Below are 25719 nucleotides of genomic sequence, written 5' to 3'. Positions count from 1 at the left end.
CTGGCTGCAGGCCGGATTCCTTCACGGAGCTCTGCTAGTGTGCTTCCGTCGCCATCTAGCGCCAAGCCACGCCCCCCGAACTCAAATAGATTAATGTTGCGGTATAGCCACCAAAGATTCACAGCAAGTTTACAAGAATGGGAATAAAATATTCACGAATTATCTAAAAAGGTATTGAGATCTACCTCTACATTAAGCCCAAAGGGGGTGTAGCATTTTAATTTGTATATCTAGGCCATCTCCAGTCTAGAAATCCCACGTATTAGAGAACCCCCCCTCCAATGGGGGGTATATCTGTCAATCCCCAGGAAGATAGTCTTGGCAGGATCTCGATTGTGAACCTCGAGATAGTGCCTGGAGACCGAATGTTTAGGGAAGCCTGTTAGAATGTTAGTTATGTGCTCGTTAAACCTGACAGAAAGAGGGCGTTTAGTCCTCCCAACGTATTGTAGCCCGCAAGGGCATTGGAGGAGATAGACCACCCGTTCAGTGGAGCACGTAATAAATGATTTGATCTCAAATTCTGCCAAGGTGCTGGTGGAAACAAATGTATGTGTTCTTCTATGTGTGCAGCCACTAAGGGAGCACACCCTACACCTCCTGCATTGAAAAAAGCCAGTCATATACTCAAAAAACCCCTTCTTAACTGGAGGAGGATCGAGAACGTTCGGGGCCACTCTACCTCTAAGAGAGGGAGCACCCTTATAAATCACCTGTGGATTAGCTGGAAGGACATTACCCAATACATGGTCATTCGTGAGGACATGCCAATGTTTTCTAACGAGTTTGGCCACATTTCCATGTTTTATGGAGTAGGTGGTTATAAAGGGAATAGATGGTACCCTATCCCGGTTAGGTGCTTTACTTTTCTGTAAAACACTCCTATCTAGAGATGCAACCTCATCAAGCGTATTCCTAAGGGAGGCCTCAGGGTAACCCTTCTTGAGAAAATGCCCTATCAAAACGTCAGCCTGAAGTAAGAACTCACCATGATCGGAGCAGTTACGTTTCAGACGTATGAGTTGACTTTTTGGCACCGACCTTAGCCAGGCCTCATGATGGCAGCTGTCAGTAGGTATGTACGAATTACGATCCGTATTTTTAAAAAAGGTAGCCATAGTAAACTGGCCATCCTTGACCCCAATTTTTAGATCCAAGAAATTGATCTCAGTATGGCTAGCTTCATAACAAAGCCAAATGCCACGATCGTTGTCATTCAGCTCACTCATAAAGTCCTCTCGGTCCCCATTCCACAGGAGGAGGATGTCATCTATGTATCTAGCCCACAACACCACCTGAGGCCTCTGGTGGGCATAGATGACATCCTCCTCCCATAGGGCCATAAAGAGGTTCGCCAAACTAGGGGCATACTTAGCCCCCATGGCGACCCCTCTATCTTGCCTATAAAACTGGCCTCCAAACCAGAAGTAGTTTTGAGTGGCCACAAAATGAAGTAGTTGCATAATGAAACAAATTTGTTCATCAAACAGTGCAGAATCTCGCCTCAGAAAATATTCTACCGCAAATAGCCCCAAGTTATGCGGTATTACCGTATATAATGAAACAACATCGGCTGTCACTAACCACCACCCTGGATTAGGGGTATAATCAGCAAGTAAGTTGATTACATGACGGGAATCCTTTAGGTGTGAGGGCATTTTGGTAACTAGTGGTTGTAAATAGAAATCTATATACCTGCCCACCCGGGATGTGATAGAATCAATGCCACTAACAATAGGGCTTCCCGGGGGGGCAGGTAGGATGTGGCAGATAGTAAATCACCGGGGTACGTGGGGCTTTAGGTACTAGATATAATCTCTGTTATTTAAAATACCCTGTTCAAACCCATACTGTATTAACACCTCTAGTTCCTTCTTATATTGGGCCTTAGGGTCAGACCTAAGAAGGTATAAGTGTCACGGTCGCCCAATATTCTAGACATCTCAGCAAGATAATCTTTCCTATCTAGAATAATAATCCCCCCCTTTGTCCGCTGGTCTAATTACTAAGTTTTTGTTCTCGCATAGAGAGTTAAGACCGGACATCATGTCTTTATTACATTTCACTCTTTTAAGGGGCAATTGGTCCAAATCCCTTAGTATTAAATCCCTAAAAACCTTCAGGAAGGGGGCCATAGCCCCAGGGGGGTTAAAAAGGGAGGCATTAGAAAGCCCCGAGTGGCGGAACTCATTTGAACTGATCCCAACATCCTGTATGGGATTAGAGGCCATATACCTTTTAATATTTACCTTACGTACAAATTTATGTACGTCAATCTACGTTTGAAACTTATTCAATCCACAAGGTGGTGCAAACTTAAGACCTTTATTAAGTATAAATTTCTCATAGTCCTTTAAAGTGGCTGAACTTAAATTAAATATCCCATCGCTGGTTAGGGTTTTTTCCTCTTTAGATTGCAGTCACCTCCCCCCTCTAGATCCTCTCTTTGGTCTACCGACCTTTTGATGCCCTGATTTGGCCTGTGAAAACCCCATTGTTGGTAATTAGAACCAGAAAGACCTGGATTGCCTAAATCAACAATGGACCCCACAGGTCTAGGGTGGTGCGATGAGGCAGCTCCATTCTCACCATCCGTATTGATGAAATTGGAGTTGTCTCATCGCACCACTCTAGACCTGTGGGGTCCATTGTTGATTTAGGGTTTTGACAGGCCAAATCAGGGCATCAAAAGGTCGGTAAACCAAAGAGAGGATCTAGAGGGGGGAGGCGACTGCTATCTAAAAAGGAAAAAACCCTAACCAGCGATGGGATATTTAATTTAAGTTCAGTCACTTTAAATGACTCTGAGAAATTTATACTTAATAAAGGTCTTAAATTTGCACCTCCTTGTGGATTGAATAAGTTTCAAACGTACGTTGACCTACATAAGTTTGTGCGTAAGGTAAATATTAAAAGGTATATGGCCTCTAAGCCCATACAGAATGTTGGGATCAGTTCAAATGAGTTCCGCCACTCGGGGCTTTCTAATGCCTCCCTTTTTAATACCCTGGGGCTATGGCCCCCTCCCTGAAGGTTTTTAGGGATTTAACATTAAGGGATTTGGAACAATTGCCCCTTAAAAGAGTGAAATGTAATAAAGACATGATGTCCGGTCTTAACTCTTTATGTGAGAACAAAAACTTAGTAATTAGACCAGCGGACAAAGGGGGGGGGCATTATTATTCTAGATAGGAAAGATTATCTTGCTGAGATGTCTAGAATATTGGGCGACCGTGACACTTATACCCTTCTTAGGTCGAACCCTAAGGCCCAATATAAGAAGGATCTAGAGGTGTTAATATAGTATGGGTTTGAACAGGGCATTATAAATAACAGAGAGATTATATCTAGTACCTAAAGCCCCACGTACCCCGGTGATTTACTATCTGCCGAAAATCCATAAACATCCTACCTGCCCCCCGGGACGCCTTATTGTTAGTGGCATTGATTCTATCACATCCCGGGTGGGCAGGTATATAGATTTCTATTTACAACCACTAGTTACCAAAATGCCCTCACACCTAAAGGATTCCCGTCATGTAATCAACTTACTTGCTGATTATACCCCTAATCCAGGGTGGTGGTTAGTGACAGCCGATGTCGCTTCATTATATACGGTAATACCGCATAACTTGGGGCTATTTGCGGTAGAATATTTTCTGAGGCGAGGTTCAGCGCTGTTTGATGAACAAATTTGTTTCATTATGCAACTACTTCATTTTGTAGCCACTCGAAACTACTTCTGGTTTGGGTGCCAGTTTTATAGGCAAGATAGAGGGGTCGCCATGGGGGCTAAGTATGCCCCTAGTTTGGTGAACCTCTTTATGGCCCTATGGGAGGAGGATGTCATCTATGCCCACCAGAGGCCTCAGGTGGTGTTGTGGGCTAGATATATAGATGACATCCTCCTCCTGTGGAATGGGGACCGAGAGGACTTGGATTCCTTTATGAGTGAGCTGAATGACAACGATCGTGGCAGTCGGCTTTGTTATGAAGCTAGCCAAACAGATCAATTTCTTGGATCTAAAAATTGGGGTCAAGGATGGCCAGTTTACTACGGCTACCTTATAAAAAAATATGGATCGTAATTCCTACATACCTACTGACAGCTGCCATCATGAGGCCTGGCTAAGGTCGGTGCCAAAAAGTCAACTCATATGTCTGAAACGTAACTGCTCCGATCATGGTGAGTTCTTACTTCAGGCTTACGTTTTGATAGGGCGTTTTCTCGAGAAGAGTTACCCTGAAGCCTCCCTTAGGAAACCGCTTGATGAGGTTGCATTTCTAGATAGGAGTGTTTTACTGAAAAGTAAAGCACTTAACTGGGATAGGGTACCATCTATTCCCTTTATAACCACCTACTCCATAAAACATAGAAATGTGGCCAAACTCATTAGAAAACATTGGCATGTCCTCACGAATGACCATGTATTGGGTAATGTCCTTCCAGCTAATCCACAGGTGATTTATAAGGGTGCTCCCTCTCTTAGAGGTAGAGTGGCCCCGAACGTTCTCGATCCTCCTCCAGTTAAGAAGGGGTTTTTTGAGTATATGACTGGCTTTTTTTCAATGCAGGAGGTGTAGGGTGTGCTCCCTTAGTGGCTGCACACATAGAAGAACACATACATTTGTTTCCACCAGCACCTTGGCAGAATTTGAGATCAAATCATTTATTACGTGCTCCACTGAACGGGTTGTCTATCTCCTCCAATGCCCTTGCGGGCTACAATACGTTGGGAGGACTAAACGCCCTCTTTCTGTCAGGCTTAACGAGCACATAACTAACATTCTAACAGGCTTCCCTAAACATCCGGTCTCCAGGCACTATCTCGAGGTTCACAATCGAGATCCTGCCAAGACTATCTTCCTGGGGATTGACAGATATACCCCCCCATTGGAGGGGGAGTTCTCTAATACGTGGGATTTCTAGACTGGAGATGGCCTGCATATACAAATTAAAATGCTACACCCCCTTTGGGCTTAATGTAGAGGTAGATCTCAATGCCTTTTTAGATAATTCATGAATATTTTATTCCCATTCTTGTAAACTTGCTGTGAATCTTTGGTGGCTATACCGCAACATTAATTTATTCGAGTTTATTCCTTTTGAATATTATTTTTATTATGGATTTTTCTTATTGTTATTTATACTAACATTTTTGTGTTTAAAATATATAAAAAAAATGTTTGTGGGGGCACTGTATTGAAATAATAATAGTCTTTATGATTATTATCTGTAGGAGTGTCTTACGACACCTTCTAATACCTTCTAATAGTGCCTCTTGATATATTTCTTTTAATTTACCATTTTTAATTATTTATCTATTATGGATGTCTTCTTCCATTTTTCCACTAGATGGCATAGCGGGACATCTATGTACTTATTTGGTTGGTGATTTATAACGCCACATTTTATATTGTTTTCTAGATATATTTATCGATGCTCCATCAGATTTTCCTCTTAGTCTTTTTCTTCAATATTTATTAGTTTCCTCCGTTTAGTTTTATTATTTGTAATACATCCAATACAGTTTCACGCATTTCCTGTTTTCAGTGAGAATGTCATGGTGCTGCCACTTGAGCTTCAGAACGAGGTGTGGTTTCCGTGAGTGTTATATGTAGCAATGAGTCAGTGCGTCGCCCGTTCCCTTTGACAACGTCTTCTAAGACGAAACGTACGTCGGATGGTTGACGCGCTGACGTCATCGGTGTCGTCTCGAACGGGTGTCTGCAGGCCGGCTGTTTTTATCTTTGTTTATGCCTATATTCATGCTGTCTATGTAAGTGTAAATCCCCTTCCTTTTAATAAAATTGTATCTACTGATTTACTCTATGGAGATCCTATTTTTTATTCCTCTGGGTCCCCCTTGTTGATTACCTCTATCCACTGGACGGAGCCTTCCTGCCTTGTCTTCCTCCCCTGGTGAGGTCGGATTGGGATGCCTCCATTGAACGGATATCCTATTTCAATAGAAGCTGTCTTGTAGCTTGCCTCTGGTAAGCGTGTATTGCTACTGGTGGTGGATCTTTCGCTTGGTGCCATTTGTTGAGCTTTATTCTTATCACCATTGGATACCATTTGGGTTCTTTGGGGCTTTTTTTTTACACATTGTTATTCACTTCAATATTGTTATCACGTTACTTTATCTGACTCCTCAAAACATTTTTTATTACTGTCAGATATTTGTTTTTCTGATATTGGTTGTCATATTTTTATTTCAATGTATATTATTTCATCCCTGGTTTAGCGCAGTTCATTTTTTTTTTTTATACTACAAGGAGGAGAACTTCTGGCATCAATCAACGTCAAAGATGCATACCTCCCATATGCCTATTTTCTCGCTCACTAGTAATATCTACTTTTCAAGGTGGAAAATCTTCATTTTCAGTGTGTAGCTCTGCTTTCCGGTCTAGCTACTGCACCTTGAGTGTTTACTCTGTTCTGGCCCTTCTTCTAGCCAGATTAAGGGCCCAAGGTATAACAATTATGGTTTACCTGGACGATCTGTTCTTGATAGTCCAGTCGGTAGCCCGCTTAGACCAAAGTATGGTCACCACATTCAACTACCTGGAATATCTAGGTTGGATTCTCAGCCTAGGAGATATCTTCTTTAAAACCATGAAAAGGGCTAAGATACTTGGGTCTGATCATAGGTACACCCAGAAAAGGGTATTCTTGCCCCAGGCAAAGATCAGCGCCATAAAGGAACTGATTTAGGTGGTCGAAGCAAGATGAATTCTTCTATTCAACTTTGCATGAGGTTGTTGGGAAAGATGGTGGCTTCATTCTAGGCCGTTCCTTATGCTCAGTTTCATTCGAGGCTGCAAAACATTATCCTATCGGCTTGGAACAAAGGGTTCAAGCTCTAGATTCCCAATGTGTCTGACTCCAAACCCTACGGCCACATCACCCTGAAAGCGCCTGATCTCATCTGATCTTGGAGGCTAAGCAGGGTGGGGCCTGGTTAGTACCCAGATGGACCACCTGGAAATACCAGGTACTGTAGGCTGGGTACACTGGAGCCTCAGTTTATGGTTAATATCCAAAAATCTGCAAAGTGGATAATCCTTTCTTCAGTTACCACGGAAGTGGCCCAGATCAGAAATGATAAAACAAGTAAACCGCGCTAAAATATGAGTCCAATTAACAATCAGTGAAATAAAGTTCAATTGAAGTCCAGAACAAAACGGTAAATTCTTCTATGTGATGAAGTGAAGAAAAATAAATAGAAGATAACTGTGTGGTGAACTGCTTACCAGAACGTAAGCCAAGTCAGACAGATGGCTTAAAACCCAGCCCAGGCCTTTAGGAGCACTCCAAAGTGGGCAGAATCCCTCGCGCTCATGCAGCAGAACGGGTCCACATAGGGTTTAATCAGATAAAAATACAAAAACCATAGCGTGATACTGACATAAAATTATTAAATCAAAAAGGAAAAAAAAGGTAGTGTTCACACAGATAATCATGAAAATCATAAATGCACCCTGAATGCGTAGCAAATACAGGGACGTGAAAAATGGTGACATGCAATGAATAGTGTCCTTGGAAATGAGATGTAAAGCACCAAGTATATCTGTTTACCAGAAAATAACGTTGGACAAGCAGACAAAAAAGCCAAAAACAGAAAAAACACCCAGTGCACAGACACAAGAGGCCGCTTACCAGATGGTAAACTAGTGAGGATATAATCAGCAGTAGGCTTACTACCTCTGTGTAACCCAGAGTATAAACTTGATTGGACCCATAGGGGTTCCTGCTCACCAGAAGATTGACTGGAAATAGCCCAAAAAGAAACCTTGGTGGAGTCACCGCGATCCCGTCCTGGCAGGCTCTTCACAGGCTCAAATATGCATATGTGTTCAAAGAGGAGAAGCAGCCAATAGTGTAATAACGTTACGACTCCAATTTATTAAAAAGCAAACACTTACGTTTAAAAAACGAAAAACAGCAATGCCGGCCGGCACTCAGACAGCTCCCGTCCACAACAGGGCAACGTGGTGACGTCAGCATGTTGCCCTGTTGTGGACGGGAGCTGTCTGAGTGCCGGCCGGCATTGCTGTTTTTCGTTTTTTAAATGTAAGTGTTTGCTTTTTAATAAATTGGAGTCGTAACGTTATTACACTATTGGCTGCTTCTCCTCTTTGAACACATATGCATATTTGAGCCTGTGAAGAGCCTGCCAGGACGGGATCGCGGTGACTCCGCCAAGGTTTCGTTTTGGGCTATTTCCAGTCAATCTTCTGGTGAGCAGGAACCCCTATGGGTCCAATCAAGTTTATACTCTGGGTTACACAGAGGTAGTAAGCCTACCGCTGATTATATCCTCACTAGTTTACCATCTGGTAAGCGGCCTCTTGTGTCTGTGCACCGGGTGTTTTTTCTGTTTTTGGCTTTTTGTCTGCTTGTCCAACGTTATTTTCTGGTAAACAGATATACTTGGTGCTTTACATCTCATTTCCAAGGACACTATTCATTGCATGTTGCATGTCACCATTTTTCACGTCCCTGTATTTGCTACGCATTCAGGGTGCATTTATGATTTTCATGATTATCTGTGTGAACACTACCTTTTTTTTCCCTTTTTGATTTAATAATTTTATGTCAGTATCACGCTATGGTTTTTGTATTTTTATCTGATTAAACCCTATGTGGACCCGTTCTGCTGCATGAGCGCGAGGGATTCTGCCCACTTTGGAGCGCTCCTAAAGGCCTGGGCTGGGTTTTAAGCCATCTGTCTGACTTGGCTTACGTTCTGGTAAGCAGTTCACCACACAGTTATCTTCTATTTATTTTTCTTCACTTCATCACATAGAAGAATTTACCGTTTTGTTCTGGACTTCAATTGAACTTTATTTCACTGATTGTTAATTGGACTCATATTTTAGCGCGGTTTACTTGTTTTATTTATTCTATTGGTGTGCCCCACTTATAACCGCAGCTTATTGAATTCTAATTTATGATATTTATATCAAGGAGTCATTTTATTCCTATTCACATTTTTTCACTGGTATTTAATTTTCCAAGCGCAATTTTGTTTGTTTCTACAGATCAGAAATGACCTTGCCCATTATCATTCTAGAAATTCAGGCAGAGCACTTGGTTCTGAGGGCCTGAACGTTCAGTTTACGGTATTGTCCTGCCAGGATTCAATCTGACTATGCCACAGCAATGGCCCTATATTATTCACCACAGGGGCACAAGAAGTTGTGCGGCCCAGAGATAGGTGAATCATATCCTATCTTGGGCAGAAAACCATGTATTTTGCCTTTTGGCGGTCATCATTCTAGGAATAGAAAATTGGCAGGCGGACTACTTGAGTCGCCAGCAATTGTTCCCGGGAGAATGGTTCCTTCACCCCGATATCTTCCTGTCAATATGTCAAAGATGGGGGATCGCAGACATAGATATGTTTACATCCAGGTTCAGCAAAGAAATCAACAACTTTTGTGTCAAAGGATCCACTAGCATGCGGAACAGATGCCTTGCTATTCCCGTGGACTTGGTTCTCACTGATTTATGCATTTCCTTCTATTCTGCCTTCGTCCACGACTTCTTCGCAGGATCAAGCAGGAAGGGAAGTCGGTGATTCTTGTGGCCTCCAGCGGGGCCCAGGAAATCTTGGTATGCAGGGATCGTAAAGATGACAGTAGGGGACCCATGGACCCTACCGCCATGGCCAGACCTTCTTTCGCAAGGTCCGATATTCCATCCTACTTTAGAAACGCTAAATTTAACGGTTTGGCTATTGAGACCCACAAGAAACGTGGGCTGTCAGGTTCAGTGGTTTCTATCTTGGTAATGCAAGGGAGCCGGCCTCCATAATTATATATTATGGAGTCTGGGAAGCATTTGTCTCCTGGTGTGAAACCAGGGGTTGCACCCCAGAAAATAGGTCAAAGGTAGAATCCTTGACTTTCTGCAGATGGGGTGAAAAATAAAGCTGGCCTTGAGTGCTTTCTAAGGACAGGTCTCGGCCTTATAGGTATTATTTCAACGACCACTTGCTTCACTTTCTTTAGTTCGTAACTTTATTCAGGGGGTAAGATGGCTTAATCCCCGGTTAGGTCACCCCTGAACCCTTGGGACTTGAATTTATATTTTTGGCGGCATTACAAAATGGCCTTTTTTTGGACCGATACGACATATTCTTTTGGTCCTCTTTTGACAAGGAAACTATTTTTTCTGGTAACTATATCTGCTGCAAGAAGGGTATCAGAATTGGCTGCTTTTTCTTGTAAAGAGCCATATTATTATTCACAAGGATAAGGTAGTATTGCGTCCTCGTCCTAACCTTTTACCAAAGGTAGTATCAGGTTTTTTCTAAAACCGGATATTGTTCTATCTTCATTTTTTCCAGAACCCTGTTCTATGGAAGAAAAATCACTACATTCTCTTGGTGTTGTGAGAGCAGTCTACTTAGACGACTGCTCAGATTCGGAAAACGGATGTTTTGTTGTATTGCCTGAAGGTCCTAAAAGAGGACAGGCAGCATGGAAATCTACTATTCTAAATAGATTCGACAAGTAATCGTTCTAGCTTATGGTTTAAAGAAGTAGTTTCTACCCTCTCAAATCAAATTGCACTCCTCTAGGGCTGTTAGTGCTTCCTGGGCAGTGCATCACCAAGCCTCCATGGCTCAAATCTGCGAGACTGCAACTTGGTCTTCAATCCATACATTTACCAGAATCTATCAGGTGGGTGTCGCCTTTGGGCGCAGTGCACTGCAGGCAGCAGTATAAGTCCTCTGATCTCATGGTGCCCTACTTTTGTTGCGTCTCCCTCCCTTCAGTTGGCATTGCTCTGGGACATCCCTCATAGTAATTACTATGGCTCTGTGTCTCGTGATGTACGATTAAAGGAAATAGGATTTTTATAACAGCTTACCTGTAAAATCCTTTTCTTTTGAAGTACATCACGAGACACAGAGGTCCTGCCCCTCTTTCTAGTATCCACGTGTATTGCTTTGCTACAAAACTGAGATGCTGCCGGTATGGGAGGAGTTATATAGGGAGGCAACTTCCTGTTTAGGGTGTGCCAGTGTCCAGCACCTGAAGGTGGACTATAACCCACATAGTAATTACTATGGCTCTGTGTCCCGTGATGTACTTCAAAAGAAAAGGACTTTTACAGGTAAGCTATTATAAAAATCCTATTATCCTATAGCCAAAACAGGAAGTGAGAGGAAATCCCTCCAAAGTGAGGGAATCCTGGGGTGTCAGGACAACCATTGTACCCATTGGAAGATTCCTGTTCTGATTCTTGTCTTTAATGACACTTCAATAAAAATTATATATATTTGTTTATAAGACCACAAAAGCATTTAGCAGCTACAACTCTATTGTAATCAAAATGAAACCTCTCCCCTCCATAAAAAAGATTTGACAAAAACTGTAAAATACGTTCACGGCAGAAACTGCTACTCTGGGATCTGGTGGAGGTTGGTCACATAATCCCATTCCTAGGTATTGTCCGCTATGGGCTATTGGTTAGCCCTTTACAAATGAAGGGAGCTGGTTAAAGGGAGACCATATTGCTCGCTCATATTTCTAATTTCTTTACCAGCAGAAAGTTTGTGCTTCAGGTGGCTTGTGGCCAGGCTCTAGGGCAGTGATGGCGAACCTTGGCACCCCAGAACTTTTGGAAGTACATTTCCCATGATGCTCATAAACTCTTCAGTGTAGTTGAGCATCATGGGAAATGTAGTTCCAAAACATCTGGGGTGCCAAGGTTTGCCATCATTGCCCTAGGGGAACAAAGGCATGCACTATTTTTGAAGTGATGGGTTCATTTGCAGGAAGATTTTCTCTTGGTGACTGTGCATTAACATTGTGTTTTGTAGATGTAGGTTTAGGCTGTATGGAGTTAGTATGTAAATAGATTAAAGTTGAACTTCAGAGAAATATAAATAAAAGCAAAAACACTAAGCCTGGGTTCACACTGATGCGAATTGGAAACGGGGTTTCCCCCCATCCAATTCGCATGTCAGGAGATTGTAACCGGCTGACTATGGAGCTGGTTCACAGATCTCTGGAGCGGCTCTGGTGCGAATTGCACAGGAGTCCTGTGCATCTTCTTGTCCGTTTCAGGTCCAAATTTAGGCTGAAATCGGACCTGAAACGGTGAATGGGAATGCACCGGACCCTGCTGTGAGCTGCTCCGTGCTGCGGTGTGAACGCAGCCTAATTCAATTTAGGTACAGTATGCTCATTAAAAAAAAGAAAAGAAAAAACACTGAGCCTATTCTTAAAACCAACTATTTAAGTACCTGAGTTTGGATTGGTATCAGCCTCTTTCAATCAGTGTACAGTAGAGCTTAGTCCTGGAGTAGGAAGAGCAGGAAAATGGGTTGTATCTGTGAGCTGCAGGCATGCTGATGTGGAGAGAGCGGAATGAGAGAGATTAACAAATTTAGTCTGCTGCTTTCCCCCCACAGTTCAGTCACAGGTTGTGAGCAGGTAGGAAACCTAGTTGTATTACTTTGATGCAGTAGTAGACAAGTCAGGGCACCAGCCTGGCTCTACTGCCTGGCATAGTGGAGTAAATTTCAGGACTGAATTGATATAAATTTGTTGCCAGGTAAATTGCTCTCAGTTATAAAACTAAGTTGAATAATGTACACTAAACATTAATGTCCAGGTATTTATTTACTTTTTAACAGTTACCCAGTCTTCTGTGCCAACAGAGATATAGTTAAAAGAAGTAACTTTTAAATGGTATTTGTTTGTGTAATTTGATATTGCATGTGCAGTTCATTCAACATTATAAAAAATCTTTAAGATTGGGGTATTCTGTTTTTTCACTCTGCGCTGTAGGTGCCAATGGAACGAAGGAAGAGGTATTTTGCTATACGCAAGGAAGCAAGAGAAGCAGCAAATGCAGATTCTGGTATAGTTATTGCTTTAACTGACTAGCTTTTGAAAGTTGCAGGAAAGAGAGTATTTTTAATACCTCTACCTAAATTCTCTGAAGTCATGGATATTTATGATATGATTACAATGAGTGTGTGCAGATTAAGGATGCAAATTGTGATAATATTCAAAATTCATAATCAAAATTTATAAATGACAATAGTCCAATCAGTGCAAAAAAACTGAAAAACTCCAAAATAAACTAAAAAAAAAAAAAAGTGTGTGTGTAATGTTATATATATATATATATATATATATATATATATATATATATATATATATATATATATATATATATATATATACACACACTGTTGTGCTCATAAGTTTACATACCGTGGCAGAATTTGTGATTTCTTGGCCATTTTTCAGAGAATATAAATAACACAAAAACATTTCTTTCACACATGGTTAGTGTTTGGTTGAAGCCATTTATTATCAGTCAACTGTGTTTACACTTTTTAAATCATATTGGCAATAGAAACAACCCAAATGACCCTGATCAAAAGTTAACATACCCTGGTGATTTTGGCCTGATAACATGCACACAAGTTGAAACAAAGGGGTTGGAATGGCTATTAAAGGTAACCATCCTCATCTGTGATCTGTTTGCTTGTAATTAGAGTGAGTGTATAAAAGGTCAATGAGTTTCTGGACTCCTGACAGACCCTTGCATCTTTTATCTTGTGCTGCACTGAGGTTTCTGGATTCTGAGTCATGGGGAAAGCAAAAGAATTGTCAAAGGATCTGCGGGAAAAGGTAGTTGAACTGTATAAAACAGGAAATGGTTCTAAAAAGATATCCAAGGAATTGAGAATGCCAATCGGCAGTTTTCAAACTCTAATCAAGAAGTGGAAAATGAGGGGTTCTGTTGAAACCAAACCACAGTCAGGTAGACCAACTAAAATGTCAGCCACAACTGCCATGAACATTGTTCGGGATGCAAAGAAAAACCCACAAATAACTGCAGGTGAAATACAGGACTCTGAAAACATGGTGTGGCTGTTTCAAGATGCACAATAAGAAAGATGGGCTGCATGGTTGAGTCGCCAGAAGAAAGCCATTACTATGCAAATGCCACAAAGTATCCCGCTTAGAATACGCCGAACAGCACAGAAACAAGCCTCAAACCTTGTGGCACAAAGTCATTTGAAGTGATGAGACCAAAATTTAGCTTTTTGCCCACAACCATAAATGCTACATTTGGAGAGGAGTCAACAAGGCCCATGATGAAAGGTACGGAGGTGGATCACTGATGTTTTGGGGATGTGTGAGATACAAAGGCACACAAAATTTGATCAAAATTGTCGGCAAGATGAATACAGTGTGTTATCAAAAACTATCAAAAAATACTGGAGGACCATTTGCATTCATCAGCCAGGAAGCTGCGCATGGGACGTTCTTGGACATTCCAACATGACAATGTTCCACAACACAAGGCCAAGTCCACCTGTCATTGTCTACAGCAGAATAAAGTGAAGGTTCTGGAGTGGCCATCTCAGTCTCCTGACCTCAATATCATTGAGCCACTCTGGGGAGATCTCAAACTTTCAGTTCATGCAAGACAGCCCAAGAATTACAGGAACTGGAGGCTTTTTGCCAAGAGGAATCGGCAGCTTTACCATCTGAGAAAGATAAAGAGCCTCACCCACAAATACCACAAAAGACTTCAGGCTGTCATTGATGTTAAAGGGTGCAATACACAGTATTAAGAACTGGGGTATGTAAACTTTTGATCAGGGTCATTTGGGTAGTTTCTGTTGTCATTATGATTTAAAAAGGGTAAACACAGTTGATTGTTTATAAATGGCTGCAGCCACACACTAACCATGAGTGAAAGAATAGTTTGTGTGTTATCATTCATATTCTTTGAAAAATGGCCAAGAAATCATAAATTCTGCCAGGATGGATATATATATATATATATATATATATATATATATATATATATACACATACACACATACCCTGGCAGAATTTATGATTTCTTGCCCCAGTGGGTCTAGTCACACATTTGAGTACTCTAAAGACAATCTCCGCTCCTCTCCTTCCTGCTTTGGGATATCGCAAAAGAACAGGGAAACGGCAGTATCTGCAGGTGGCAAAGGCTATTATGCTGTATATTCCACGTCTTTACAGACCGCTCTCCAAGTATCCTCCAGCTAATGGATGTTCTTTGCTGTCCTATAAGCGGGGCTTTGTTTCAGCTGGAACTGCATTCCGCAACCTTTCGCAGCCCTCCCCTCTCCAGTAGGTCCTATATATTTTTTTTTCAGTTTATTTTAGATTTTTTCACAGCTTTTTTGCACTGATAGGAATATTATCATTTATGAATTTTGTACCTTGATTATGAATTTTGAATATTATCACAATTTGCACTTTATTGAATATTAAGGTGTTATCTTTGTGATATCGTGGAGATATCATAACTCTTAAATCACTTAAGTGTTTACATATAGTGCTGCTTCATTTGATTGTAATAATATTTCTATTAGGTGCTGGTGACATTAGGAGTTCAGCAGCTGTATATCCACACATTGCACTTTTTTCATTTATTCACACTTAGTAGCGCACAAGTACTTTTTTTTCCTATTTTCAGATTAAGGATGATTACTGTTAAAAATAAATATTTGTATTGTGTTTATTTTTTGACGTTGTTACATATTTTTGAGTTGTTACCTCAGTGTAGGTACTCCCACAGTAAAAAACAAAAAAACTAGTAGACATGTAATATTTTGCTGTCTCTGTGTCTTAATGCTAACCTGTTCTTTGCCTATGCAGTGCAAAGCAAAAAGGTTTGTAGTATTCTTACTATTCTCCACAGCATCTAGTCAACTTTTCTTCAGTAGTTCTGATCATGGAGGAGCATGTGACTCTTTCCATGTGACTGCTAAAAGACAGTGGGTGCATAGGCCTATGTAAGCAAGGACTATGGGAGCCAAAAGAAAGTATGAGGCGAAAGTTATGTCTTATTTCTAAATAGCTTGTTTAATAGCTGATGTATATTGAATAGTTTGTTTTATAAAAGTTGTACATATCCTAAGGTAACTTTTTTTTTCTCTAGTTGTTCTTGTATAATAGTAATAAATATTAATATGTATGGGATGAAAAGTAGTAGTATGCAAATGTTTGCATATGTGTAGGTATAGGAGACGTCATTGCTGTAAAATTTGACTTGAATATGAATAATTTCTTTTTCTTTCCCTGCGAAGATGAGCCCCAGTACTTATCTTCACAGTCATACATGGCTGATAGCAGCCTGAGTGAAGAAATGAGCCAGTTTGATTTCTCCACTGGAGTCCAGAGTTTTTCCTACAGTTCCCAAGATCCAATGAAACCTCAGAAACGTAACAGGAAGAAGGTACAAAAGAACATATCATTCAATAATTTTGTAAGGGTTTCAAGGTGATATTGCCTTGTATACATAATTTATAGAAACATTTAAATGATCAATGAGGTTAAAAAGGAGATGCCTCAAAATGTTTTATCTGCAATGGTTTGGGAATCTGTCATGCTGATTTAAAGGGCACCACCTTTTAGAGCATGTTACCCCCATATTAAGGGTGTAATAAAGTGCCAAGTTTATCCCCCTTCTGACAGCGTGTGTAGACAGACTCTTTCTGCCACCGGAGTAGACAGACTTGTTACCACTTGAACACAAGTGCGGTGATTACTGCACTCGTAGTCCATTGACACTATCTCCAGCTTTCTGACGGAAAGTCTGTACCTTGGAATGAACATGGAGCCCTTGCATTGCTCCATGATCCACTGTTTAAAGTTGCAAATGACTTCTAGATTCAATATTTAATTTCACATTTTCAAATGTGGGTTCATTTATAGATTTTTTGCACTTATACTTAGCCTTTCATTTCTCAGCTGTTTTTGTATTTATTTTGATGTCATATACCTCTCAAATAACTTCATATTTTTAACACTAAGGCCCCATTAACACTTTCAAATGGTACAGTTTGCGATTAGCTGCAGCAGGTTCTCTGCAATTACTGTTTGCATCCAGGGCTGATCATTCACAGGTAATTGCCGCAGGAGCGATTGCATGCAATGAGAAAAGCCGCGGGAGCTGTCAGTTTCTCATTGCTTTCAATTGGGCTTCCCACCCACAGCAAATTGCAGGAAACCCCCAATGGGTCTCCCACACCTTATCGCAAACTTTCCCATTTGTCAGTGTGAATGTGGCCTAACTCTGGCCTCCATAAAGACAATTATTTATAAGCATTTTTTGTTATTTGCTAATAAAATGTTGTACAGTATACATTCAGGACAGGGGTAAAACTCAATTAGAATAATTTGGGATTTTTTAAATCTTTCATTAGGTTGTTCAACCTTATTTATCTTCTTTGTTTAATGCTGACACTTTTGCTAAGCTTTTTGCAGAGGGCAAGAAAGTGTTCCTATCATTTTCAGTCCCATGAAGTAATACACTATCCATGTTTTCTATGGTTTCTTTGTACAGGTCTTTAAGCAAAATTACTGGATAAGTGCCTTTTCCTATGGATGCTTAACCTGCCACATTAACTTCTCGTAATTCATTCCTTCCAAAAAATCAGTGTTGTGACTATGTCATTTTACTGTCACATATTGCAGTGGGAGCTGTAAGAGACATTGGCCAACTAATAGATGTATTCTGTCTTATTTCATGTGATGGTGTTCGAGTAAAATATGCGCTATACTTTCTTAAAGGAGTTGTAAAGGCAGAAGGTTTTTTATCTTAATGCATTTTATGCATTTAGATAAAAAAAACCTTCTGTGTGTAGCAGCCCCTCTAATACTTCCCTGAGCCCAATGTCTCTCCAGCGATGTCCACTAGTGTCTAAGCCGTCTGGGACACTCCTGATTGGCTAAGACATAGCAGCGGCACCATTGGCTCCCGCGGCTGTCAAAGTCGGTCAGCTAATCGGGGGATAAAGCGGGTGGGGGCAGGTCGGGGCTTCATGTCTAAATGAACACACGGAGCTGTGACTCGGCTCGGGTGCCCCATAGAAAGCTACTGGCTGTGTGGGCACTAGGAGGGAGGGGCCAGGAGCAGCAAAGAGGGACCCGAGATGAGGAGGATCCGGGCTGCTCTGTGCAAAACAAACTGCACAGAGGGGGCAAGTATAACATGTTTATTATTAAAGAAAAAACAAAAAACTTTACAATCACTTTAAGCATGCTCTGTTGTAGATGAGATCCTATGATTTCAGAAATACTTCCTAACATTTTTCATTGCAGGAACTGAACTCTGAAACCCTGGCACCAGATGATGTGATGGAGTTTGAAATGGATGAACTGAATCAGCATGAATGTATGACAACTATGTCTGGACTGATTAAACACATGCAACGAAATGAAATCACACCAAAAGTGGAAGAGGTATGAGTCAGTACTTTCAAATGGACATTTTGTTTGTGTAAATTGTAAAATACTTCTGATTAGTTAGGTTTTATTTTATTGTCTGTTTGTAGGGAGTCACTCCACAAGACTTGCCTCCATGGATGAAATTTTTACATACCAAACTTGGAAACCCATCCACCCAACTGAACATTCGTCTTTTCATTGCCAAACTTATTGTCAATAGTGAAGAGGTAGGTTTCTTACAATTTTATACCATCAGTTGTCAACTGTGAGAAGATGGCTTGCATATCCCAAAACATTATTAGATTATAGTTGCATAAAATAATAGTTGTGTTTAGCACATACGTAGTTCAATACTTATGCATTTATGGAAATAATCATTGGGCAACAACTATGCAATAAATTACTTTTATGAAATTAGCAAGTACCTGTCAAATAATAGTTTTTGGGATTTTAGGTTTTCCGACCTTATGCAAAGTTTTGGATTGGCCCCATATTGCAGCTGGTTGTTTCTGGAAACAATGGTGGAACAGGGATTCATTACATGGTGGTAGAGACAGTTGTGACCCTTTTGTCTTGGTCGAGCATTGCAACACCAACTGTAAGTTAATTACTTCAATGCTTTTCAAAGATTTCTGAACTTTAAAATCCCCCGTCAACTCTTCTCTACCTTTTTTAATTCTCTACTTCATCCTCAACTGCCTCCACCCATTAACTCCCTGCCCAGGACACTTTAAAAATAAAATTGATCCAATTTGTGATGAGATCTCGCTACTTTTGACGAGGTTGGTAAAAAAAATTCTAATGCCCACCTAACTACACATATTTAATCTCTCCATATCTTCTGGCATCTCCCCCCAACTTTTTAAAACATGCACTAGTCACCCTATATAGAAGCTTTCATTGGACCTGATCAATTTTAACAACCTACACCCCATCTCTTCGCTCACCTTTTCCTCCAAACCGCTTGAACATTTGGTCTTCAATCGACTGAGCAACCACCTGAGAATAACCTTCCTGGTCCCCGATCTAAACGATCTATTAACGGCTAAAACCAATGGGCACTATTCTGTACTCCTACTCCTGGACCTCTCTGCTGCCTTTGATAGGGTTGACGACTACCTCCTAAAAAACAAACAAAATAAAAACACTCTACTCCTTTGGTCTCCATGAGTGTACTCTCTGCTAGTTTTCATCTTCCCTATCCCACCACACCTTCAGCGTCACTTAAAATTCCACCTTCTTCTCTCCTCTTCCTTTTTCCATTGGGGTCTGCCAAGGTTCTGTACTTAGACCTCTCCTATTCTCAATTTACACCTCCTCCCTGGGTCAGCTGATATCCTCCCATGTCTTTCAATACAATTTCTATGATGAGATTTTGCTTTTTTCTTAGGAGCTTGCAAAGGATGAGATCCTAGCTAACAGATTGCTTGAATTCTTGATGACACATGCGTTTCACGAAAAGAAAGCCGTGTTCAGGCACAATCTTGAGATCATCAAAACAGTCCTGGAATGCTGGAAGGATTGCCTTTCTATTCCATACAAGTATGTGTGGAGAGTTTGTAAATATTTGATTGTAATTGCCTCATAAGTTTAATACAAATATGTTTTGAAATGTTATTTAAACATTTCATTTATTTTGTGTTATTTTAATAGGGTAATATACCATGGCTTTTCTGGCACTGACCCTGACAAGAAAGATAACTCTGTGGGAATTCAGTTGTTGGGATTAGCTGTGGCTAATAACTTTCCTCCATTTGACCCAAAATGTGGAATCAATTCTGACCGGTAAGTTAAAAGTGCCTTATCGGGGATATTTCACTGATGGTTTAACCACTTGCCGACCGCCTAATGCAGATATACTGCGGCAGAATGGCACGTGCAGGCAAAATCACGTACCTGGTACGTGATCTGCCTCCCACGGGCGGGGGGCGCTCCCCGGTGCCCGAGGCGGTTGGCATCGTTAGGGGAGCAATCAGTGCTGAGGGGGAGGCCACTCATCCGTGGCCACCCCCTCGCGATCGTTCCCAATGAATGAAAATCTTCCTCTGCTGCTGTAATGTGAACAGCGGCAGAGGAAGTGATGTCATCTCTCCTCAGGAAGCCTTTTCGCTAAGGCGCCTAGGAGAGAAAACATCCAAGTAAGTCTGCACAACACTACACTGACAGTAGAACATGCAGGCACACTTTTCACACCCCGAGCACCCCCCGATCACCCCCCTGCACCCCCCGATCACCCCTCATCACCCCCTGTCACAGTGACACCAATAGCAGGTTTTTTTTTTTACTGATTACTGCATTGGTGTCATTTTGTGACAGTTATAAGTGGTAGGGCAGTTAGTGTTAGGCCCCTTTAGGTCTAGGGTACCCCCCTAACCCCCCCTAATAAAGTTTTAACCCCTTGATCACCCACTAGTTAACCCTTTCACCATTGATCTCCGTATAACTGTTACGGGTGGCGCTGGTTAATTAGTTTGTTTTTAGTGTCAGGGCACCCGCCTTTTATTACCTAATAAAGATTTAACCCCCTGATCACCCGGCGGGTGATGCAAGTTAGGTTATAGGGTCAGATAGGGTCTGCGTCGCCCCAGGCAGCGTCAGGTTAGTGCCAGTACCGCTAACACCCACGCACGCAGCATACACCTCCCTTAGTGGTATAGTATCTGAACGGATCAATATCTGATCCAATCAGATCTATACTAGTGTCCCCAGCAGTTTAGGGTTCCCAAAAACGCAGTGTTAGCGGGATCAGCCCAGATACCTGCTAGCACCTGCGTTTTGCCCCTCCGTCCAGCCCACCCAAATGCAGTATCGATCGATCACTGTCACTTACAAAACACTAAACACATAACTGCAGCGTTCGCAGAGTCAGGCCTGATCCCTGCGATCGCTAACAGTTTTTTTGGTAGCGTTTTAATCAGTCGCTAACAGTCAGGAGCTTTTTTACCTGTGAGTCTCACTACTGTACCACTAAATTTAGAGCCCAAAATGGCAAATCGAAGGTACAGTAGTGACGAGGCCTACACGTTTCTGAGCATGACAGATGAAGAGGAAGTCACTCATCTGTCAGATTCAGGCTCAGAATACGATCCTGTAGACGACAGCGGCTCCATGACAGATAGCTCTGACGACGGAGTTGTGGTCCCTGCCAAGGTCAGGCGTACCCGACCCCAATCTTCTTCTGCTCTTGTTGAGGTGCAGGAACCACAGGTCCCTCGTATGGAGCAGAGCAGTACTAGCGCCGCTATTCCTTCTGGTGAACTGGCAAGCACCAGCGGCCTAGTACACCCCAGTCGTAGTCAAACCAGCACTGCAGTAACACTTGGTGACGTGGCGAGTCCCATAAGTGCAGTTCAAGTTGGTGAGGGGGGCAAGCACAAGTAGTGTCCCGCTGACACCAAGAAGAAGATAAACACAGGCCCATTGTGCCCATAGTGCCCTTCCTGCTGCATTTGCCAATCCTAATTGGGAACCCACCACTTCTGCAGCACTCGTACTTCCCCCATTCACACCCCCAACCAAATGCAGTCGGCTGCATGAGAGGCATTTTCTTTATGTCCTCCCGAGTACCCCTACCCAACGAACCCCCCCAAAAATTTGTTGTGTCTGCAGCAAGCGCGGATATAGGCGTGACACCCGCTATTGTTGTCCCTCCTGTCCTGACAATCCTGGTCTTTACATTGGTGAATGTTTTTAATGCTACCATACACTAGTTGAGTATTAGCGTAGGGTACAGCATTGCACAGACTAGGCACACTTTTACATAGTCTCCCAAGATGCCATTGCATTTTGAGAGACCCGAACCTGGAACCGGTTACAGTTATAAAAGTTAGTTACAAAACAAAAAGTAAAAAAACAAAAAAAGTTGTCTTTTTATTGTTCTCTCTCTCTCTCTATTCTCTCTCTCTATTGTTCTGCTCTTTTTTGCTGTATTCTATTCTGCAATGTTTTATTGTTATCATGTTTTATCCTGTTTGCTTTTCAGGCATGTAATTTTTTATACTTTACTGTGTACTGTGTTTTATTGTTAACCATTTTTTTGTTTTCAGGTACACCATTCAGCTGCAGCGCGGATTTATTTATCTTGACAGCAACAGCGTTTGCTCCCACGATACATAAAGCCGTGACTCCAGCGCTGTCGGAGATGATATATGCTGAAGCATGGGGGCAGCAGGGGCGGAGGAGCGATTTGCTCCTAACTTTTGGGGCGGATGCCCCCATGCTTCGGCATATATAAATAGTGCATGTATGCCCATCATTAAAAGTGGGTGGATGAAGGGAGGTATTCTAATGGTGGGCATACCCACCGATCAATCTCTTTTTTTCGTTCAGCCCACAGGCTGCATAAAAAAAAGATTACAATATATGCCCAACAAGGACCAGCAATGTACTGGTATGTTGCTGGACTTTGAGTGGTTATACCAGAATGATGCCTGCAGGTTTAGGCATCATCTTGGTATCATTCTTTTCAGCAAGCAGTTGGCTTTCATGTAAAAGCAATCTTAGCGGCTAATTACAAGCAGTGGGAGGGAATGTCCCCCCCCCCCCCCCACCGTCTTCCATGTTTTCCTTTAGCTCTCCTGTCCCAACAGGGAACCTGAGAATGCAGCCGGTGGTTCTGCCAGCTGACCATAGAGCTGATCAAAGACCAGAATGGCTCCAATCATCTCTATGTCCTAAGAAACCGGAAGCTACGAGCATTTCATGACTTAGATTTCGCCGAATGTAAACAGCGCCATTGGGAAATTGGGAAAGCATTTTATCATACTGATCTTGGTGTGGTCAGATGCTTTGAGGGTAGAGGAGAGATCTAGGGTCTAATAGACCCCATTTTTTTCAAAAAAGAGTACCTGTCACTACCTATTGCTATCATAGGGGATATTTACATTCCCTGGCATAACAATAAAAATGATTAACCACTTGACAACTGGGCACTTAAACCCCCTTCCTAACCAGACCAATTTTCAGCTTTTGGTGCTTTTACATTTTGAATGACAATTACTCAGTCATGCAACACTGTATCTATATGAAATTTTTGTCCTTTTTTTCACACAAATGGAGCTTTCTTTTGGTGGTGTTTAATCACCGCTGGGTTCTTTATTTTTTGCGCCGTAAAAGAAAAAAGACCGAAAAATCTGTAAAGAAATACATTTTTCTTCATTTCTGTTATAATATTTTGCAAATTAGTAATTTTTCTTCATATATTTTGGCCAAAATTTATACCGCTACATATCTTTGGTAAAATTAACCCAAATCGGTGGATATTATTTGGTCTTTGTGAAAGTTAGAGTCCAAAAGCTATGGTGCGAATATCTGAAAATTGATCACACCTGAAGTACTGACGGCCTATCTAATTTCTTGAGACCCTAACATGCCAGAAAAGTACAAATACCCCCCAAATGACCCCTTTTTGGAAAGAAGACATTCCAAGGTATTTAGAAAGATGCATGGTGAGTTTTTTGAAGTTGTCATTTTTTCCCACAATTCTTTGCAAAATCAAGGTTTTTTTTTTTACTTTTTTTTTTCCCACAAAATTGTCATATTAGCAGGTTATTTCTCACACACTGCATATGCATACCACAGATTACACCCCAAAACACATTCTGCTATTACTCCCGAGTATGGCGATACCACATGTGTGAGACTTTTACACAGCGTGGCCACATACAGAGGCCCAAAATGCAGGGGAGCACCTTCAGGCGTTCTGGAGCACCCAGGCCAATTCTGACATTTGTCTCCTACATGTAAAAATCATCATTTATTAGCTAGAAAATTACATAGAACCCCAAAACATTATATATGTTTTTTTAGCAAAGACCCTAGAGAATACAATGGCGGTCGTTGTAACTTTTTATCTCGTACGGTATTTGCGCAGCAATTTTTTTAACGCGTTTTTTTTGGGAAAAAAAACTGTTTTGTGCTTTACAAAAACCAAAACAGTAAAGTTAGCCTAATGTTTTTGCATAATGTGAAAGATGAAGTTACGCCGAGTAAATAGATACCCAACATGTCACCTTTCAAAATTGCACGCGCTTGTGGAATGGCGCCAAACTTTGCTACTCAAAAATCCCCATAGGCGACGCTTTAAAATTTTTTACTGGTTACATGTTTTGAGTTACAGAGGAGGTCTAGGGCCAAAATTATTGCTCTCGCTCTACCGATCGCAGCGATACCTCACATGTGTGGTTTGAACACCGTTTTCATATGTGGGCGGGACTTATGCGTATGCGTTCGCTTCTGCATGCGAGCACACAGGGACAGGGGCGCTTTAAAAATTTTTTTTTTTTTTTTTTTTTTTTATTGTTCATTTTACTTTATTTATTTTAGTTTGATGCTTTTTTCCAAAAAAAAAAAATTTTTGACCACTTTTATTCCTATTACAAGGAATATAAACATCCTTGTAATAGGAATATGGCATGACAGGTCCTCTTTACAGTGAGATATGGGGTCAATAAGACCCCACATCTCACCTCTAGGCTGGGAAGCCTGAAATAAAAAAAAAAAAAAAAAAACGATCCTGGCTTCGATCGTAGCGGTGAGTCGGTAGAAGCGCAGGAGGGGGGGGACATCCCCTCTCACCTCCCGTAAGAACGATCAAGCAGTGGAACAGCTGCTATGATCATTCTCATGGTGTAGGGAATCGCTGGCTGAAAAAGCTGATATCTGAATGATGCCTGTAGCTGCAACCATCATTCAGATATCCCCGCACAAAGTCAAGGATGTTGTATGATGGCCGGCGGGCGGGAAGTGGTTAAAACGCTTTTTTTTTTTTTTTAACACAAAGTTGTCCATTTATACAATATTTCTACCACATAACATGTACATACCAAAAATGACACCCCAAAATAGATTCTCCTGCTCCTCCTGAGTATGGCGATACCACATGTGTGAGACTTCCACAGCCTGGCCACATACAGAGGGTGAGTACAGCTGGGTATGGCGGGGTATTGCGGAGTATGGCGGGGTATTGCGGAGTATGGCGGGGGCGGGGTATTGCGGAGTATGGCGGGGTATGGCAGAGTATGGCGGGGGCATGGCAGAGTATGGCGGGGGCATGGCAGAGTATGGCGGGGGCATGGCAGAGTATGGCGGGGGCATGGCAGAGTATGGCGGGGGCATGGCAGAGTATGGCGGGGGCATGGCAGAGTATGGCGGGGGCATGGCAGAGTATTGCACAGCATTGCATAGTAGTAGGGATGGCTGAGCATGGATGGATGGATGTCTCTGTGCAGCGCTGTGGGCACTACACATACAGCCCACAGCGCTGCAGACATCCATCCATCCCCCTCCCCGCTCACTGTGTACCGATCGGTATGGCGGGGGCATGGCAGAGTATGGCGGGGGCATGGCAGAGTATGGCGGGGGCATGGCAGAGTATGGCGGGGGCATAGCAGAGTATGGCGGGGGCATGGCAGAGTATGGCGGGGGCATGGCAAAGTATGGCGGGGGCATGGCAGA

The 25719-nt window shown here is 41.9% G+C and overlaps 1 protein-coding gene and 1 pseudogene across 2 annotated transcripts in view; both read left to right on the top strand.

Moving 5' to 3' along the window:
- Positions 1–25719, top strand: part of PRKDC (protein kinase, DNA-activated, catalytic subunit) — a 712087-nt gene that overhangs the window by 305174 nt on the left and 381194 nt on the right. For both annotated transcript variants that reach the window (XR_012244521.1, XM_073631567.1), the window contains exons 45-51: positions 12814–12886; positions 16122–16270; positions 18139–18279; positions 18372–18491; positions 18719–18862; positions 19655–19806; positions 19918–20049. Coding sequence is in view for 1 of the 2 variants with exons in the window: in XM_073631567.1 (XP_073487668.1) it covers positions 12814–12886; positions 16122–16270; positions 18139–18279; positions 18372–18491; positions 18719–18862; positions 19655–19806; positions 19918–20049 (911 nt within the window). In the remaining variant the exon portion in view is untranslated. The remainder of the gene's footprint in view (positions 1–12813; positions 12887–16121; positions 16271–18138; positions 18280–18371; positions 18492–18718; positions 18863–19654; positions 19807–19917; positions 20050–25719) is intronic.
- On the top strand, positions 6895–7010 carry LOC141146352 (5S ribosomal RNA; annotated as a pseudogene).

Source organism: Aquarana catesbeiana, linkage group LG05 (assembly GCF_042186555.1).
Source record: "Aquarana catesbeiana isolate 2022-GZ linkage group LG05, ASM4218655v1, whole genome shotgun sequence".
Lineage (NCBI taxonomy): Eukaryota > Metazoa > Chordata > Amphibia > Anura > Ranidae > Aquarana > Aquarana catesbeiana.
The sequence above is the reverse complement of the archived record's forward strand: the minus strand, read 5'-3'. Positions and strand labels throughout refer to the sequence as shown.